The sequence below is a fragment of the Drosophila mojavensis genome, unplaced genomic scaffold, assembly GCF_018153725.1.
Source record: "Drosophila mojavensis isolate 15081-1352.22 unplaced genomic scaffold, ASM1815372v1 contig_36, whole genome shotgun sequence".
Lineage (NCBI taxonomy): Eukaryota > Metazoa > Arthropoda > Insecta > Diptera > Drosophilidae > Drosophila > Drosophila mojavensis.
Window position 1 is genome coordinate 19,444,352 of NW_025318858.1, and position 18,599 is coordinate 19,462,950.

Below are 18,599 nucleotides of genomic sequence, written 5' to 3' on the forward strand. Positions count from 1 at the left end.
GCACTGCGAGAGGGAATTTCAAATTTGCGGTCGCTATTCCGAATGCATGCGTAACCCCCGAAATTGTGGCAGAAACAGCCAAGAGCAGAGATGGAGAGAGATTTTGGGTTAGTGTGTGTGTAGCAGCTCAGCTGCGTCAAGCGGAATGCTTAATGCATTAAAGTTTGCTTTATCATTATCATGATGCTAGAGTTTAGGTAAATATTTTAGCAATTTGCTGTAAACAGCTCGAAACTTGTCTCTAAGATTGTGGAGTATGTGCAAATATATATGTATATAGGTGGAAGGTGTTTTTGTAGTGAGAGAATGCTTAAGGTTAGCCAGTTGCAAGTCATTAGTTCAAGGGGGTTCATGTCGTACTCTGTGAATACATATATTATATAACATATACGGCAAATATTCAAGAGTAAATGGAACAAATATATAAAAAAAAAAAAAAAAAAAAATAGATAGAATTTCTCCAAAATCGATATTTAGAAAAAACTCGATATGCGCGTGATATACACGGACCTAGGAAAAAATTCATTTTCAAGTCTCTAGCTCTTATATATTCTGAGATCGACGCGTTCATACATACGGACGGACGGACAGACAGACGGATAGGGCTAAATCGACTTAGCTCGTCGCCCTGATCAAGAATATATATACTTTGTGGGGTCTGCCACGCCTTCTTCTGCCTGTTACATACTTCTAACAAAACCATTATTCGCTGATTTCCCATTATCAATGGGTTCAGGATATAAAAATAACTTTGCTTATGCTAAATACCATATTTCTGCTAACACATTTGATACACCTTTTGCCTTTTTATATACAAAGCTACTTCAAGTATTTTATAATACGTGCAATTTTTTATGAAATGGACAAAAAAAAAATCAAAAAGGTTTCTAAGACATGGCTAAACGACAAAAACAGGGTCAACGACAAAGCTTGGTCATTAACAAACAGCTGTTGGATAGATTTTTTGCTAAGCAACACCTTTTTCATTGCTCAGTAATTTTCACGCTGTTTTTCTTGCTTTCCCCGGCTCAGTCGTGGCCTTAGCCTTAAGCATTCCTTGCCCGCTCGCTGAGCCCTAATCCCAAGCCCATCTATCAACTCTGCTGCTGCGGCTGCTGTTGCTGCTGCTGCAAAGCAAATCCAATTCGCTTCAGGTTTTTTCTTTTCTTCGTCTTCTTCTTCTGCTGTTGCTCGTGGCAATGTATACAACAATGGCCGCAGGTCATGCAACAGAGCCAAAGCGGAGCGAAGCAGGCAAACACACAAACCACTTCAATTTTCATGTAATCTCTTTAAATGTGAAACAAACAGCAACAACAACAACAACTATTGAAAATCGCATACAACACACATGACAAGCTGCACTTCAATTCCATTCTCTCCAAAGTTGTTATAAATAAATTCTTGGCGAGTGAAAATAGGAAACTTAAATGAGTTTCAATTTCGTGAGTGTCCGAATGCTTCAAAATGTCTTTTCACGAACAGTTAAAAGTTATATAAATCTATTAGACGCTGATGCCGTTGTGGCTGTTGTTGTCGTTGGTGTAGTCATTGTTGTTGTTGTTGCTGTTGCAATGTCACAGTCGGCTACACTTTATTTGATTTCATTACGAACATTTTTCAGCTTTTGTTGACAAAGCGCTCTGGACAGAACTAGAGCGAGAGGCAACGAGTGAGAGTAATCTATAGTAAAGCGAGATGGCATTATGCTCCTTTTATTGCTTTTCATATACATATACATATGCATGTGTGTGTGTGTGTGTACAATCAAACATTGATGTCAGAATTTAATATGGTGTATAAATCGTTTTGAGCCATTGACACATTCATGCGTTCGTTTCATATTCGTAGAAAACATCGACGAATACACAGTTACACAGTTACAAACAGGCAGAGCATGTAGCAGAGTATGCTTGACTAATTAATATCCTGCAAAGCACCCAATAAATAGTTTCCAACAGAAAGATATGTATAATGCCTAATTTCCTGGTTTAAAATATTTGATAATATTATATTAGTAATAATCGATATATTTAACAGATTTTTTTTTTATAAAAACCTATAAATTCATGATTTTTAATGTATTGTATGTATGTGTTCATATTTATCTCAAACTATCGATTGAATTATCGTAAACACACCGCCCTCCTGCTGTCTTATCACACTCTGCGCTCTTAATTGCGTGGTATAAAAAAGCAACCAAGAGTCATGATATGGTCGTAACTCTCTACCATATATGAAAAAATATTTATATTTACACGCAACTCACACACATATACCCACACCCACAAATACACACACATGCACACACGTGTACACAGCATACAGAGAAACAAATTCTTATTTTTTTTATACATTTTTCGTATTTCTTTGTTTTGTATATAAAAAAATAAAAATAAAAAAGAAGGAAAAGTTGTTCACTCTTATTGCTTTTCGAAGCTTTTCCATTGGTTCACATTTCATTTATTTTCACTTGCAGTCAACTCAACTGGGTGTGCGTATGTGTGTGTGTTGTGTTGTATCTGTGTGCACTTCACAACTTAATACACTTTATTATTGAAAATATTTTTTATTACCAAGTGGGCTCTGTGAAGCGCTTTCCCAGTATTTGGCCCTGACACGCGGCACATAGTTTACCCCACAGCTTGTTGTTGCTGTTGTTGTTGTTGTTGCTGTTGGTTGGCGCATTGATTTGCTGCACTCGTTCCATGAAGTACAAATACCGAGTACAAAGCACTTCGCGCAACAACATCCAACTCTCTGCCCCATTATACGCATACAGTTTATTTCGTTTTTCGATACCCTATGACAATAAAAGATTGTGTAGAGATTCATCTTAATGCTGAAGGCATAAAATATTTAATATATGTGTTGTAGATATATTGGATGGAGTAAAAGGGAATAAGTTAGGGCAAAGCTAAAGGGAAAAGACGAAATGTTATATATGAATTAGATTTATATAAAATATGCATATATAAATAACTTCACGTAAACAATCGAAATCTGAACAAAGGCCCCAACATTATAAAACTCTTAGTTGTTCTTCAGTTTTTAATCTTTACAATTTTTTCTTAATATTGTATCATTCAATATGTAATCCATAAAAAAATCTTTCTCAACTTTTCGCTTCCTTTTTCAATTAAATCTGTCGTCGCCCTTTTTCATATAAAATTCACCCACATATCCTTTTCCCGAAGGGTATTTATTTATCGGCTATCTGTATATTAAAAAAATCATCTATTTATATATATTTTTATCTATAAAATGTTTTCCTGCGCGGATTTGGATATTCATGTTGCATGTTGCTGACTTTTGAAGTTTTTGGCAAGTGGGAACTTTTCTTTTTTATTATTATTATTTTTTGGGGTTTTATGCGGCTTTTTTGTTCCACTTTTTTTCTGTTCTCTTTTGTTGGGGGCTCAATTTGTTTACTTTAATTTACATTTTGTGTTTTGTTTCTTTGCATTTAGCGTTCAGGGTATATGTTGGAGCTGTTGTATCTGCGCTGATTATTGCAGAAAGTTTTTTACGCTTTGCCTTATTTTGTTGTTTCCGCTTATTTTCATTTTTTATTATTTTTTTTTTTTTTTAGAAGCCTATGCAAATGGCGCTTTGAGCCTCTTTAATGAACTACTTTTTGTGACCGCCCATTCATTCAATTGAATTGTGCGTGTGCCACGCCTGCTGCTGCCGCTTGCTGCTGGTGGTGCTGGTGGTGTTGCCAAACCCTCAGTTCCCATGCGCATAATTTATGTGCCCGCTTCTCAGTGGCTCATTTGCCAAAGTTTCTAAACATATATATATGTATATATATACTATATATGTGTGTATATATTTATACAGGATTCGTTTCTGTGTGCGTCAGTTTGATAAATGATATCAATTTCTTATGAACTCTCTAGCACATAAGTGGTATAGTATTTTCTATAGGCGTCAAAGTTTGTTTTGCAAATTTTTGTGTTCCTTTTTCATTTCAGCCTTGTTTTGTTTCACTTGCTTTGCGTGAGTGTGTCTGTGTGTGTGTGTATTTGTTTTGTTGTGTTGTGCTGTGTTGTGTTTTGTCAGTTGCTCAACTGTCGTCATTTTGCCAATTTGACACTTTTAACGTCTGCGCACTTGAAATTCAAATGCTCCCCGGCGCTTGACAGTCGAGCATATGAATTTTTAATGGGGCATGTGGCAGGCTTTTAGGCAGGCACGCGAAATCTACATATGGTTAAGCTTATCAATATGCTAATCGCTCTACGTCTCTGTGTGGGTGAGTGTGAGCATGTTTGGCATAATGCGGTATGCTAAATAACATACTCAGGTGAATTTTGCTTGTTAGCAGGTATTTGCCAACAGCCCTCGTCTCCATTTCTTCAAGCATCACAAAGGGTTTTTTGCTAATGGCAAATGCTGGCTATAAATAGTATGAGTTAAATTATTAATGCGCACATTTGGCTCAAAGTTTATATTTGAAAAAGTTGTCGATTTCCTAGACGTCACATTAAAGAGCTTTGGCTATGCCACGTGGAAGCCGAATACAAAAATAAAACAAATTTAATAGGTTTCGTAACTAAGTTTTCTGAACGATTAAAGTTTTGTAATCCTAGGTGCTTGGATTATGGAAAAGTTTCTTCGTTTTTTTCTTTAGTACAAAAGTGTGTAATTAAATATTTTAAGTTACCTTAGGCATCATCTAAACTATTTTGAACTCTAACTAATTAGGGAATTCTTACAAATTGTATAATTTATATTTTTATTCATATTATTTAAATATTGTTTATTTTTATATGCATTTCTCCAATTTGTAACCAGTCAGAGCTGTTCACTCTTTATCTTGCCTAATTTTATTGAGTCCACGATTCAATGATAATTGTATTAAGTGCTTCGTAGCTCTGCTCCTAACTATAAATATTTGGACTATCAGTTTCAGAAATGCTTGCGGCCCTATGCCCAATCAAATCAGCCATTTGAGCTGCCAACTTTTACCAATTTCACATAAACTAGCATATCTAACGAGCCAAAAATTAAGAAAACACAAAAAGAGTAAAACCAGAGACAGCGGAGAGAGAGAGAGAGAGAGAGAGAGAGAGAGAGAGAAGGGTAGAGAATGAGAACATTTTAATGTGTGGCCAGTTGGCTTGCAGGCCTTTCGGCTATTAGCCCAGAAAAACACACATAAAGAGCTGCAACACATTAGCCAGAAACGAGACTCGACGCAGACCCACCAAGTAGCCAGACGACAGACGACAAAAGCAACCAACAAAAAAAAAAAAAAAAAACACCAAAAATTGCCGCAGGCCAAAACAGTTCCCAGACTGGCAGCGGCATGGGCAGCGAATTAGAAAAACTTTTTGGACGCTAATCTATAATGCTGTCAGCCATTAAACATTAAACAACTGAAAAACCAAATTTGTAACTCATTAAAAAACAGAAGAAGAAAAATGTAAAAAAAAAATAAAAAATTTGAAAGAAATATTTGTATGTGGAAATGAAACTAGCTGAAAGTGAGTCGAAGTCGAAGTGACTGATAAATACCACTTGGCTGCTCTCGCGGCTGTCTCATTTGGGCTGCCAAATAATATTTAATTATAAACAAATAAACGCGAAACGTCGAACAACTTTGGAACTGCCCGAGGCAGCTCAATGGGGTCGTATCTAGTCATTTTTTTATTTTTCTGGTGCTTTGTTGTTTTGGGACTGCTCTGCCTCGTAAAAGGTGCAGAGTGATTAATTATATGTCAGTGGAATTAAATCAAATATTTGAGTTGACACACAGAGAGAGAGAGAAAGACAGAGAGAGAGATGAACGGCAAAACGAATGGGCTTTTGGGTCTGGGTTCGCTACGGCTTATCTGTCTATATGAAATCACGAAATGCAAATAAAAATGACTTCGAAATGCCATAATAATTTTCCGAAGCGTGCATGAAAAATTGAAAAACCAACGAACAGAGTAGCTAGCACCGTCCGAAAGATAACAAAAATTCTCAACCTTTTCCGCTGTTAGATCAACCAAGCAAGCAGACAGTGTGGGTTAGGACGACCGAGAGGTAGGCAGACAGCCAGGCAGGCAGCTAGGCAGCCAGGCAAGCCATTATGACAAAGTACAAACGAAAAAGTAAAGAAATAAAATTGAAAAGGAAGAAAACATTAGCATATATCAATGCCAAATGCAAATAAATCATCAATAACATTTCTTTTCCACTTATGCACCACTTACAGATACTTAACCGCGAAGACAAAGACCGTGGATCGGCTGCAGCTGCATTTGTATATATATACATATATAAATATACATATATATATATATATATATATATACAAGTTTATCATCATTTTGGGAGACACAGGAGCTGGAACAGAGCGGCGCGTATTGTCATCTGGCTGGCAGCATTTGGAGCGTTGCCTTTTGCATAAATTGACGCCAGGCGGGATAAGCCGAATAAGTTGAGCAGCCGGCAGCTGGTGGCTGAGGGGGGCGTGGGCGTGGGCGTGAGCGAACGCAAAGCCGAAATGGAAAGGCAAACATAAAGCAATTTTATGCGTTTTTAAAATGCGTCAATTGACTGAGACAACAAAAGCGCGCGCGAGCGTCGACTGCTGTTAAATTCAAGAGAATCGCATGTGAGCACGTTTCCCCTGGCAGGAAAAAGGACGACGCACAAATCAAATACGACGCCGTATAAGCATATCGAATAGGAGCAACCGCAGGACCAAGACGCACCGAGACGTGGCTGATAAGACGCACGAGGCGAGGAGCGAACGGCAGAGGACGCTTGATGGTTTGTTGACGACCAACAAAAAGTTGTTGAGCGTGTAAACATTGGCAGCATAAAAAGGAAAAAGGGAAAAGGGAAATGCCGAGGCAAAGCGGGCATCAGGAGCAGCAGCAGCAACAGCAACAAGAAGCAGCGCGCCACATTTATAAATGCTCTACAGTTACAAATTGTAGCCACAGCTGTGCGTGCGTATGAGAGTGTGCGTATGTGTGTATGTATGTGTGTAGCACATGTGCTGTAAACCATTTATAAATGTAACAAAAAAGCAGACAAAGCCAGTTGGGCGCAAGTGCAATGCATAAATATAAACAAAAAGATACAAGTTGAAGAAGGAGCTAAACAAGCTACAACAACAACAACAACAACAATAACAACAACACAGTCAGGAGTAGCAGTGCGAGCTATAAACAAAGCGAAGGAAAAAAAATCAATAATTTAAAGCGCCAGCGAATTACAATTGTATCTGTGAGATACAATTTAACAGAGACGTGAATTCCAGTTCAAAATAAAAATAATAAAAAAACCTGAAGTCAAATGCAATTTCTGCTTTTATATCTATGAGCTACATTAGCGTTGTGGGTGTGTCGCGAGTGTTACAAAAAAAAAAAAAAAAAAAAAAACAATACGTGGCGTGCAGTGCATAAAATCGTGAATTTATGTCTCTCAGCAAATGCAATTTGCAGGCGTAGATGCAAATGTATCTACAAGCTGCAGTTGTGACAAGTGCAGCTTGACGAGCCTAAAAATGCCCGGGGCAACGGACTTTAGACTTTAATGTATAACAAAAGTGAATTACCCAAAGAGAAATAGAAGCGAAACGTGACTTTTCTGCACAAAGATACATTTGTAGTGTTCGGATACTTTTGACAACAACAACAGCAACAACAGCCACAACATAACAATGAAATAAGCTAAACAAATAAAGTTGATAAACGAGCTCTTGCTCAATAAATACATTTGTATCGTAAGGATACATTTAAAGTGTTTCTCAAATACTTTTTGCATCTATAAATAAACCTTGCTTTCATTTGTAAAAGCAACAACAATTTGTGTGCTTGCATTTATGCAAACAGCAGCGGCAAATAGCAGAGGACAATCAGCTAAAATCAAATTCGAATTCGAATTTCAAACGCAAAATCCTCTAACGCATTTGCACCTGATAATTCAATTTTGTTTGTGTTTTAGTTTGTTTTTTTTTTTTCTTTTTTTTTAACTGTTCAATTCATTTGCAGAGAATTCACAATTGTCGCCAACGGAGCCGCACAGTCAGACAACAACAAATGGAACATGTTGATGCCGATGCTGGAATACAACAAACACATTGCCAAAATACCAAATTGCAAAATGAGGTCGCTTAGGGCGTGGATGCAGCAAATGCTGCTATTGCTGCTGCTGCTCTTTGGCCGCTGCGATGTCATCCGGGCGCTGGACAATGCAGCCGGCAACAGCAACAACAACAACGGCGGCGGCGGCAGCATCGGTGGGTCCGGCTCTATTGTGGGCGCGGTTGGCACAGCATTAAGCGGACCACCAGGCGCACTGAACGCCAATCTCACGGATCTAGGCAGTCCCGGTGTGTATAATTCGACAAATGGTTTAATGCTAATTACATGTAGAGCAGCTGAGCCGTTTGGCTGTGAGCTCCCCAACCAAATTTGAGGCGACGCCGCCGTTTTGGCCTGTTTCATGATGTGTGCGTAATACATTGAATATATATGTGTGTGTGTGTGTGTGAGCTGGTGTGTGTGTATTTTCTTGTGCGCATTTCCGGTTTCCGTTTCCGCCGTCCACTATCCGGCTACCTTGGCAAAAAAAACTATTAGCCACTTTTAGCTAAATAACCACGCCCAGCCAGCACAACTCTTATATGCTTAACAGCTATGCTCAACGCACATACACACGCACACCCACACACACTCTAGCAAAACACTAAGCATCAATTAACCCAATTTTCAGAATCCATTTTCACCTGACTCGGGCGCTGCTCTCTGAGCTTTAGCTTTTTCTCTATATACTTTTTCGAGCCACACTTCTTTAATGTTTTCTTTTCTTTTATTTTATTTATTTTTTTCTTTGTTCTTTTTCCATGCGATGCAGGAATAGTGTATTTAGCTTTTCTGTCCTTTTCCGAAATATTTTTTACGTTTTTTTCCCGGCTAACAAATACTGTTTGACCGTGTATATCCTAGTTGAGATATGGTTTGCTTATAAAGAAGTTTGAAAGGCTTTTAAGAGCTTAACAAGAAGTCTTCCAATGCTTGAATGTATTACACATATATATACAAAATTTGTACTGAGAGTATAAATAGTTAATTTCTGCTACAAAAAAGTCCACAAATCCTATCTGAAATTCCCATCAATTTTAGTCTAGTTCTATTAAAGTCATAAATGACTGCGCTTAGCTAAGGGGTATCTGCTGGTCGGTCAGCATCGACTATAGCGCAGACTTATTCTACTGCACCACTACACCAAATCCCAAGTGGCGACGTCGCCATTCGCCGCTCGCCAAACTTTAATCCCAGAAACACCATCCATACATAGTATATAATGTGGCTTAGCCTGGGTGCCCCTTGGCAGCTACTCTTGGTATTTGTTTTCTTTTTTCTTTCCTTCTCTTTCGCAGGCGCTGACGTGTTTTGTTGTAGTTTGGTTTTGGTTTGGTCTGGAGGATTGGAACGTTTTGGAACGCCTTCGTGAAAGCTACCAACGACAATAATAATAATAATAATTAATCTATTGACTTTAATTTGCAGTTTACTGAATAATGCACATAAATATTACAATTAATTTTTTCCAGCATTTAACATTGCATATTTGAATAACCATAAAACGGAATATTCATCAAAATATTTTCTTTCATTTAATATATTTTTTCCGCACTATGCTCATTACAAATTGATGAGCTCGTAATCAGTGGCAAATATTTTAAACAATTTTTTAATTTCAGCTTCCAATATTTTTTCAGGTTTCAGAGCTTTTGATTTGTTTTGCATTTAATCATAAATAATTTATGTTTACACATTTCACAGGCTCTGTGCGTGTTTCTATTAATCTAATTTTATAACTTGATAGAGTCGGTTTTCCCTTATCTCTAACATGCGGGTGACATTGGCCTAGGCAGCTGGAACGAAATGCAGTTCAAGAGACGTTTGATTGATTTGCTTGCCATCGTGGCATTCATCAACCCACATAGCTGGAAGCAGCTGCGGCAGATACTTTGGGATTACACTTGGGAGGATTGCCAAGTGGTAAGTTTTATTGGGTTCGCCCTTCAGCTATTCAAGTACAGCAGTTGACATACTTTTATGAATCTAGGTGGTTGCCATTTCATCAACTCATACGGGCTAGGCCTACTCGGAAGTCGACCATAAAGAATGTTAAAGCAACAAGGCAACAACTTGAAATGAAGGCGTCTTTATATTATTTAACGTTAATTAGAAAACATATAACGCTAAGAAAATATTTTGTTTTTCCTATTTTAATCATTGAAAACTGTATAACTGTAAAAATAATTTATCAATTTGTGAAGAAAATTTCTAATTTAAAAATTTTATTGAATTGAAAAACAACATAAATTAAAATGTTTAACTTTTCTGGTTATTAGTAAATTTATTTTGATTATTATGTTTATTGTTATTATTGCAAACGTAATAAATAAATAATTTATTTAAAAAACAACATAGAACTAAAAAGTTTCCAAGTGGCTTCGTGTTTAGTAAAAAATTATAAATAATAAATGAATAAATATTTAAGCAAATGTAAACATTATTTTTTTGTTATTTGTGGTTGGTTTGCTTCATATTATTTCAGTGAATACTCAGTCACAAAATTGCCTTCAAGAGACGATAAAAAGCCAAGTTTGTCCAAATCTATTATGAGATCAAAGATCTATATCGTCTTACCTTCTTTTCCATAGGTTGCTTAAAACAATTTCTTGTTACGCTGCACTCAACCGAGCGGGGTGGGTAGGAAACGGACTGCAGGCAAATGCCTTTATAGAGATAACGTTCGGCCTACGCGACTGCAGCCAAGAGAAACGTGTTTAAGGCCAACTTTTAGCCAGGCATTCGGCTGGCTGGGTTGCCTGAGAGAAGGAGTTTTATGCGTTCGCAGGCAGAGTGGAAAGCCAAACAAGGCACAGAGATCGATTGAAACGAAAGTGTTGATAAGCTGAGACCAAAAGATAAAGTCAATCAATCAACGGAGACAGCGTCTTTTTAAATTGACTTAATTATCTAGACTAGAGAGACTTAAAATGGCTGATTTACATCGAAATTGGTAACTTAATATACCAATTGCCTGCGAACAAAGCAGACACTTGGCTTATGAACATATTTGGAGCGCTCGGACAAGACAGTGAATGGGTTTTATTAACGAATTATACAAAATATTTGGACAGCGAAAACAATTTGCTCTGAATGACAACAAAAGGAGTATATTGAATTTCAATGGGCATTCAAAAGAAACTGGTTTATGGCCTAATCGCTGTTGATTTCTTGTCTCATTTGTTGGTGCTGAATTTATTTGTTAAGAGTTAAGAGCATTTGAGAATTTATTGTTAAATTAGCTTGAAAATTGTCTGATCAATTTTCTAAGCTAAAACTTCTTGGCAAATTCCAGAGACTGCAGAAATACACAAAAACTTTCACGTTGCGTCCATTCGCCATGCGCCATGCCCCATGCGCCATTCGCCGCTCTCAAAACTTGCCACACACAAAACTTGCACCCAAACAAATAGCTGGCCATAAGAAGTTGTTCAAATATTTATTTACTTTTTCAAGTTGTTGCTCCTTTCTGTATTTTACTTATTCTATATATATATATTTTTTTTTTGTGGCCGTGTTTTAGTCCTTGAGCAAAAAGTTGGGCCGCTACTTTTTGCACCTGCTTTAAGTTGCTGCAAAACTAATAACAAATCTTTTCATTAGTTGCGTTAGACAGGATAGTTAAAAAAGTGCACTTTACTCAAACAGATGAGAGCCAATATATGTGTTAAACAATAGAGCAAAACAAAGCAGGAGAGAAGGAGAGTAGTAAAGCTGCAAGAGCTGGAGATACCCTGCAGAGCGAGGAATTGTAGACATTCAAAGAGCCAGCATGTAAAATAATATTGTCAATGAAACTATGAAAACAAAAATTCTTAGCCAAGTAAATAGAGAGTTAGTGTAGAATATAAAGTAAGTATATTAAAATTCTTTGATTTTGAACTCAAGTTAGATTTATTATACAGATAGCTGGCTAGCGCTTATTGAAATACCTGGCCTTACGGCTAAGACGAGAAAAAGATTGTCAAAGCCAATAAACAGCTGGCAGCATAAAGAAGACGAAAGCCACAGCTGGAGTTGGAAACTGACTGCAAGTTGTCTAAAAGTTATTGTTGCTGCTGTCGCTCCTGCTGCCCCTGCCATGCATAATGAAAACATAACATTTAGTTAGCACTTGTATTTATCTAAGGCAGACACAGAGCAAGTGAGCGAAATGGGCAAGAGTTTTCCATTAATAACTCGAAAATGTGTTCGCTTATATAAGCTGGGCTGGGCGCACACCTTTTAGCACAGGAAGAGGCCCAGACACACAGACACTGAGAAACAGGCTCTAGCTCTGGCTCTGGTTCTGGAGATGCCTGCCCCCTAGTGTCCTTTAAAAGTTATATGTTTTTCTCTTTTCTTTCCGTTTGCTTGCGTTTGTTGGCAAAAACAAATCAAAGGAGCTGGCAACTTGCTTTGCCATTCTATTGAGGGCTGGGGCATAGTACAATGACTCTAACAACAGGGACAAGTCATGACAATGGCAATTAAAGCAACAACGTTGCCAACAGACAAACTTTTTCCCATAAAGAAACATGAAAAGCAAAAGCAAACGCAACAACTATGGCCAAATGGGTAAAAACTCTCGTAATAAACGAAAATTATGATGATTTTCTATTTGGCATCGCGTTTTACAAAATCATTTTCAAAGCCCAAGCGCGAAGAACAAAGCACCATTAAAGCAATACGACAATGCAATCCAAAAGACAAACCCGAAACCCTGAACGGAATGGGGATGAAGATTAACACGGAAAAACCGAACAAAAAGAAATTAAATGACAGGAAAATATATATTAAATGATAAGAGCAATGTTTACTGTCTGTGGCAAGAGTGCGTTAAGTGAAATCATTTTCAGCTCAATGTGCTTGCTTATGAGTAAATGGCATTAGTGCTGCCAGAGCAAATTGAAGTTGTATAATACATGATTCATAAGATGATTATTCGCGATTCCGAGTTTTCAGATCTTTGCAATATTTTATAAAGCAAATATTCAAACTAAACTTTTCTAAAAAATATACAAAACTTTTGTTGGAAATTATGTAATTTGTAATTTGCACTGAAAAACTGATTTTGAATCACATAAACGATCTAATATAAGTAAATTTTCCTCATCAGTTCCTGATATCAGTTCATGATATTCACTTATCGGCGGATTTTCTTAACTTTAGCTTGATTTAAATTTCTTATAAATTTCCTATATTTCATATAAAGTGGAATATATTAGATATAAATTAAAGTTACATATGACAATCATAGACAAAATTAACAAACTCCAAAAAAATAAAATATGGTAGCAGCACAGACAAAATTAATTTTGAGCTGTGTAGCTAAAATAATATGGAAATAAAGCAAGCATTGATTTCAATATGAAAACCCATATTTGGCACACAACTCAGTAGAAATATTTATATACCGATAGGAATTAACAATTTGAAATTATGTCGCAAATTGAAGCTTTACGCCTTTCAGTGAAGGATCGCATTTACCTTTGGCTCCACCACTCAAAGGAAATTAAATATAGCACCGTTAGGGGAGCTCGTCGTGCTGTTGTAGATTTTCTTGTGTACGTCATATTTGTGGCACTGGCCTCAGTTGGTAAGCGGTGAGCTCGACTTCTTATCGTATGGCGATTCACGAAACGCAACTCTGCTCATTCCCGCAGTCACACAGATGAACAACACTAAAAATATGTACTACTATAACAATGCTCTGAAGCGCCTATTGGTAGAGCGTGCGATAAATTTCGAAGACGATCCGAATGGAAAATTTGAAAATATTAATAACATCGATCGGTTTTGGGACTACATCTTGGATGTATTTTTAAACATTCTCGAAAAAGGCGACTTTCGACCGAATGATCCGGCCGCAATCTATACATTTCCCAACGATACGACTTTTTACAATGAGATCTATGGCAATATGGTCGAGCGAAACATATACCATGGCAACGTGCTGCTCGGACCACCGCGTCTCAGACAGATCTGCGTGAGAGATGGTCTGTGCTCCACGAATCCCGTATTTTCCAAGAATTCGCCCACCTGTTATGCACCATACTCGTGGTCCGGTGAGAGCCGTGCAAACCATCAGGGATATCAGTGGGTCAGCATGGCACAGGATGGTGCAACGCCAATCAATGGCATTTTAGACTGGTATTTCGGTGCCGGATTCATACAGATGCTCACATACAACTATAGGGATAATGTGGAAATAATTAAGAATTTACGCGTTAACGAGTGGTTCAGCCGTAATACCCGAATTGTTATTATTGAGTTCAATATATATCATATCATGACAGATTTACTGGAGATCGTGAAGTAAGTAGCGTAAAAACAGGCATACAAAAAAAGAGAGAGGCACCGAGAGATAGATATGTCAGGGGTTATTGTAATTGTTATTTGTTAGTTAAGCGTAATTACTAAAGACAACTGATTTCTACTGTTATATTTATACTTTCCTCTGCAGAGACAACATGGAAAAGTTATCATTATGCTTAACATTAACATAACATTCTATTCTGGGTTACAGGCTGCGCTTTGAGCAACCTTCGTTTGGTGGAATTTTTCCCAGTGCCACATTCACTGCATTACGGAGACATTCGATCTTCACCACATCCGATAAGACCTTACAAGCTGTGGCCTGTTGCTACTTTCTGATGGTCATAATGTATACAGTTAGAGAAATTGCGATTATACTTCGAATTGGTTTTAAAAAATACATACACAGTTTTTACAATTTTACGGATTTTACTAGCTACTTGGTGGGTAAACTAGCTAAGTTAACTAACTTCGTTTGAATGTAATTCTTACTCATTCGATCCTGATCTTGACTCCTCTACTCCTCAGTTATCATTCATGTCACTAGTGATGCAAGTGGTCTATCACTTCTATATTGAGAGCATAATGCAGAAGAAGAAGCAAACTGATCAATATATTTCTCTTGACTGGGCATGTTTCATGGGAAACGTTGCTACTTATATTAATGGAATTGCTATTTTTATGATCTGGATACGTATGCTTACCTTTTTGATCATTAATCGTACCATGACGGTCTTTAAGAAAGTGCTGCTAAGAGTACGTGAGTCTGATAAGAAATTGAAATCCTCTAGGTTCTAATACCGCATATATTATGCAATGGAAACAATATCAGATAGCTTTATAAAGCAGCTTGAAAAGTAGATATTTGAAATATATTTGATTTATTAATCAGGGCTAGGGACTTGAACTTTAATGAAATTTGAATTTTATGCATTTAGTATGCATATTATATTATAAATCTCCTAAAACACGTTATATTAATCTTATATAGATTCTTTTGAAATGTTCAAAAGTATTCTATAGGTTTCACATTACATACTCACTTGTCCATATACGGTTCCGGGTATTTCTTAGCTGGGCAGCTGTTACAAATGGGCTTTTTCTTTATTATTTACAGTCCTTGTATTCAAATATAAATTCACTTTCTTAGAGCGTCAACGAACTGATTGGATTTACCGTCGTGTTGCTTATCATCATAATGGCCTATGCAGAGTGCGGCTTGGTATTATTTGGCGTCAACGACGCGAAATTTTGCAGTTTGAGTAATTCATTGATATCCATAATGAGCTTGGCGGCGTCTAAATTTGCATACGAAGAAATTACGGACAAAAATAAGGTGATAACAAGGATCTATTACATTTCCTTTGTGTTGCTTGTCTATGTGCTGCTGGTGCTGCACGCCTGCCTGAGCATCCTCCTTGCCGCCTACGATGAGGTCAGCGCCACAGTAAAGACTAGGAAATCCAAATTGATTGTCGTCTTTCGTATGTTTTTCATAAGTTTGTACGATCTGCTTTATTTGGTATTCTGTCGCAAGCGAAAATTCCGCCAAAAGGTTGACGTAGATGAAGAGGGCGAATGGGAAGTGGATCACCACTTTATTCCCCAAATGGTGTCCAGTTTGACTGCCAAACGAAAGCATCCAATCAAGTAAGTTGGCCATCTCAAGTGTCTCCAAAGACTTTGTATTCAATTAATTCTTATCGCAGAAATCCGGTTACCCTAACCCCGGATATGTACCTGCCTTTGCGCATGAAACGGTGGGTAGAATAATATTTATCAATACTCTATATATCTAGATCAAATTCTCCATAGGGTTTCCAAACGTCTTATTATTTTGGAGTCGGTAATTCTTCCAGTCCTAAAGCGTTTGCTCAAGTATTACAGTCAACTGCGCAAAGAACACGGGCTGAACGAGATACTATTTGAGCAATTAGACTTGACTATTTAGCACAACAAGCTTGCTCATTTAAAATAATTAACAAAAAAAAAAAGAGTTCTTATATTATTATTTTGTAAAAGTTTTGCGTTTTTTGTTGTCTAAAAAAAAATTGTAAATAAACAATTAGACTTAAGCTTAGGCGCAGAACAAGAGGCGAAGACATTTTCATGTAGATATAAATATAAATATGAAAAACAAATTAATTTCATAAAATTAAGTTTTATTATCAATTTAAAAATGCGAATATTTTATTAAATTATTTTTATGACTTGACATATTTGAAAATGATTATAAAAAATCTCTAGATTACTTATTCATATGTACGTGCTTTGCTTATTTCTGAACTGCTCATCTGCACAGGTAGCAATTCTTCATTTACTTACGGTAAATGTGTGGAGCGTAGCTAATTTCTTTTGTCTATGAAGTTTTTAAATCAACAATCGTAAAGTGTAGACTCATCAAGCTGAAGTTTTCTTAATTTCAGTTCAGTAGTCTATATAAAGCCCTCCTCTCATCCTTCCTTCCATTGGCTGCTGCACTACAGAGCTCATTATGCGCTTTGTTATCTCTGTGTATGTGCAATAAGGTTTATAAATAACAAATAAGAGTGTCAAATTGGAATGAGAACGACTAAAAGATGCTCTGCTTGTGTTAGATCACTTGAACTATAAACTTTATATCATAGAACTGTTAACATCTCAAATCTGATTTGTTTCTTCTCCTCGACTGTAAAACCTAAACGAAAGTCTTTTCAAGGTAATGTATGCCTATATTTCCACTCAGTCATTATACCCTAGATTAGCACACTTTCCGTGGTGAGTAAAATAATGAAGTGTAAGAGGAAAAAAGCGCAAAAAAGGAAAAGGAAATGCCGCACAAACTGAAATATGAAAGCGCAAATAATGTTTAAACAATTTGTTGTCGTTTCGTCTCATTAAATGACCAGCCTTCAAGTGGATGCTCGACCCACGAGCGGCGCCCGCTTCCTCGACGCGTCAGACTCTTGCTTGTCGTTATAATTTGCAAAAACTCTGCACAAAGAAGAACAAAACCAGTGAACGGGAGGTGGATGGATATGAATACAATAACAACTGGAGTAGAAGTAAAAAAAAAAAAAACGAAAGAAATTAGTAATAAAATGGAAAGCAAAGTGAAATGGCCGGAGGAGTCTGGCCAGACAGCGAGCAACTTGTTGCTCCAGCAGGATGCCACTTCTCGTTGCCAGGCGTGCTTGCGATTTCCTGTGGAAGCGTCGGCGTCGCCATCCTCGTCGTCGTCGTCGGCGTCGGTGTCGGTGTCGGTGGCGGCATCGACTTTGGCGTTAGCTTTTGCTTTGCTTTTGGTTGCTTTTGCGACACCAAGTTGCAACTGGAGACTGACGCTTCCTGCAACATCCGCATCCATAGCGCGCGATATTATTATTATTGCTTTTGCCTTCCTTTCATACACTAACCGAGGCTATTAGCATTTTCGCGCATTATGTGCAAAATCTTCAACGAGATTTTTGAGCAGAGAATATGTATATGAAAACAATTATTATACATATACATAAATATATACACATGTATATTTATTTCGTTGCATGGATTATTTTACATTTAGTATCTGTCTATAGGTGAATTTATCCAACAAATATATTTGTACTGACTCAATTATTCTTATTTTAATTTTTGCAAAAATAATTATATTGAGAATAATTCGACTTATTTTCTACATCAACTTCGTCCAGAAGTTTTTTTTCCTTTTAATTTTGTGTAAAATTGTATAATAATTTTATTTTGCATATTTTAGATAGTTTTTACATGAATAAACATGTAATGTAAATTCATTTTAATATCTATTTTTGAACATCCATATTGGATTTTAATATTATTGATATTAATTTTTTTTAAATATATTTCTTACTGTATACTATCAATACCAAAAAATTAACATATTATCCCGACTAGAAATTATATGCTTTTATTCTCACTCTAACCTTAACTAGACCTAGCAACATTTTTTTCAGTTTTCTGCAAAGGCAAACTGTTTGAAGTATTTATATACATATATCTTAAGTCTATTCCAAATTATAATAAATTTTAATTAATTATCTATTGAAAATCTTGATCAAAAGCTTGTAGCAATTAATATTGTAATTATAACCTCATTATCATTCTTTATCTGTGTATATTAACAGAATTTGAAGAGTATTAAATTGTCTACACTCTAAAGAGAATTGTAATTTTTTCTGCTATTGCCTTTTTTATTGCTCTAACTTATTTGCTGCT

At 36.7% G+C, this 18,599-nt stretch overlaps 2 protein-coding genes across 3 annotated transcripts in view; both read left to right on the top strand.

Annotated features, from left to right (window-relative positions):
* The window catches only part of LOC26527723, an 85,296-nt gene extending 75,772 nt beyond the window's left edge, over nt 1–9,524 (top strand). For both annotated transcript variants that reach the window (XM_044008528.1, XM_044008529.1), the window contains exon 2: nt 7,998–9,524. In XM_044008528.1, the coding sequence (XP_043864463.1) occupies nt 8,053–8,424 (372 nt within the window). In that variant the 5' untranslated portion in view covers nt 7,998–8,052 and the 3' untranslated portion in view covers nt 8,425–9,524. The remainder of the gene's footprint in view (nt 1–7,997) is intronic.
* A 3,822-nt stretch (nt 9,525–13,346) lies between these two features.
* Nucleotides 13,347–16,532, top strand: LOC6577342 (polycystic kidney disease 2-like 2 protein). The gene is made up of 7 exons (XM_002003273.4): nt 13,347–13,668; nt 13,736–14,387; nt 14,599–14,830; nt 14,916–15,143; nt 15,538–16,037; nt 16,097–16,147; nt 16,203–16,532. The coding sequence occupies exons 1-7, from the start codon at nt 13,512–13,514 to the stop codon at nt 16,336–16,338; spliced, it is 1,956 nt and encodes a 651-aa protein (XP_002003309.2). The 5' UTR covers nt 13,347–13,511; the 3' UTR covers nt 16,339–16,532.
* The last annotated feature ends 2,067 nt before the right edge of the window (nt 16,533–18,599 follow it).

Bases quoted from the DNA above. Each gene is read 5' to 3' on its own strand.
- LOC6577342 (XM_002003273.4), top strand. From the start codon at position 13,512: ATGTCGCAAATTGAAGCTTTACGCCTTTCAGTGAAGGATCGCATTTAC. The intron at 15,144-15,537 runs GTACGTGAGTCT...TCACTTTCTTAG, and splicing joins TTAAGAAAGTGCTGCTAAGA to AGCGTCAACGAACTGATTGG. The intron at 16,148-16,202 runs GTGGGTAGAATA...AATTCTCCATAG, and splicing joins CTGCCTTTGCGCATGAAACG to GGTTTCCAAACGTCTTATTA.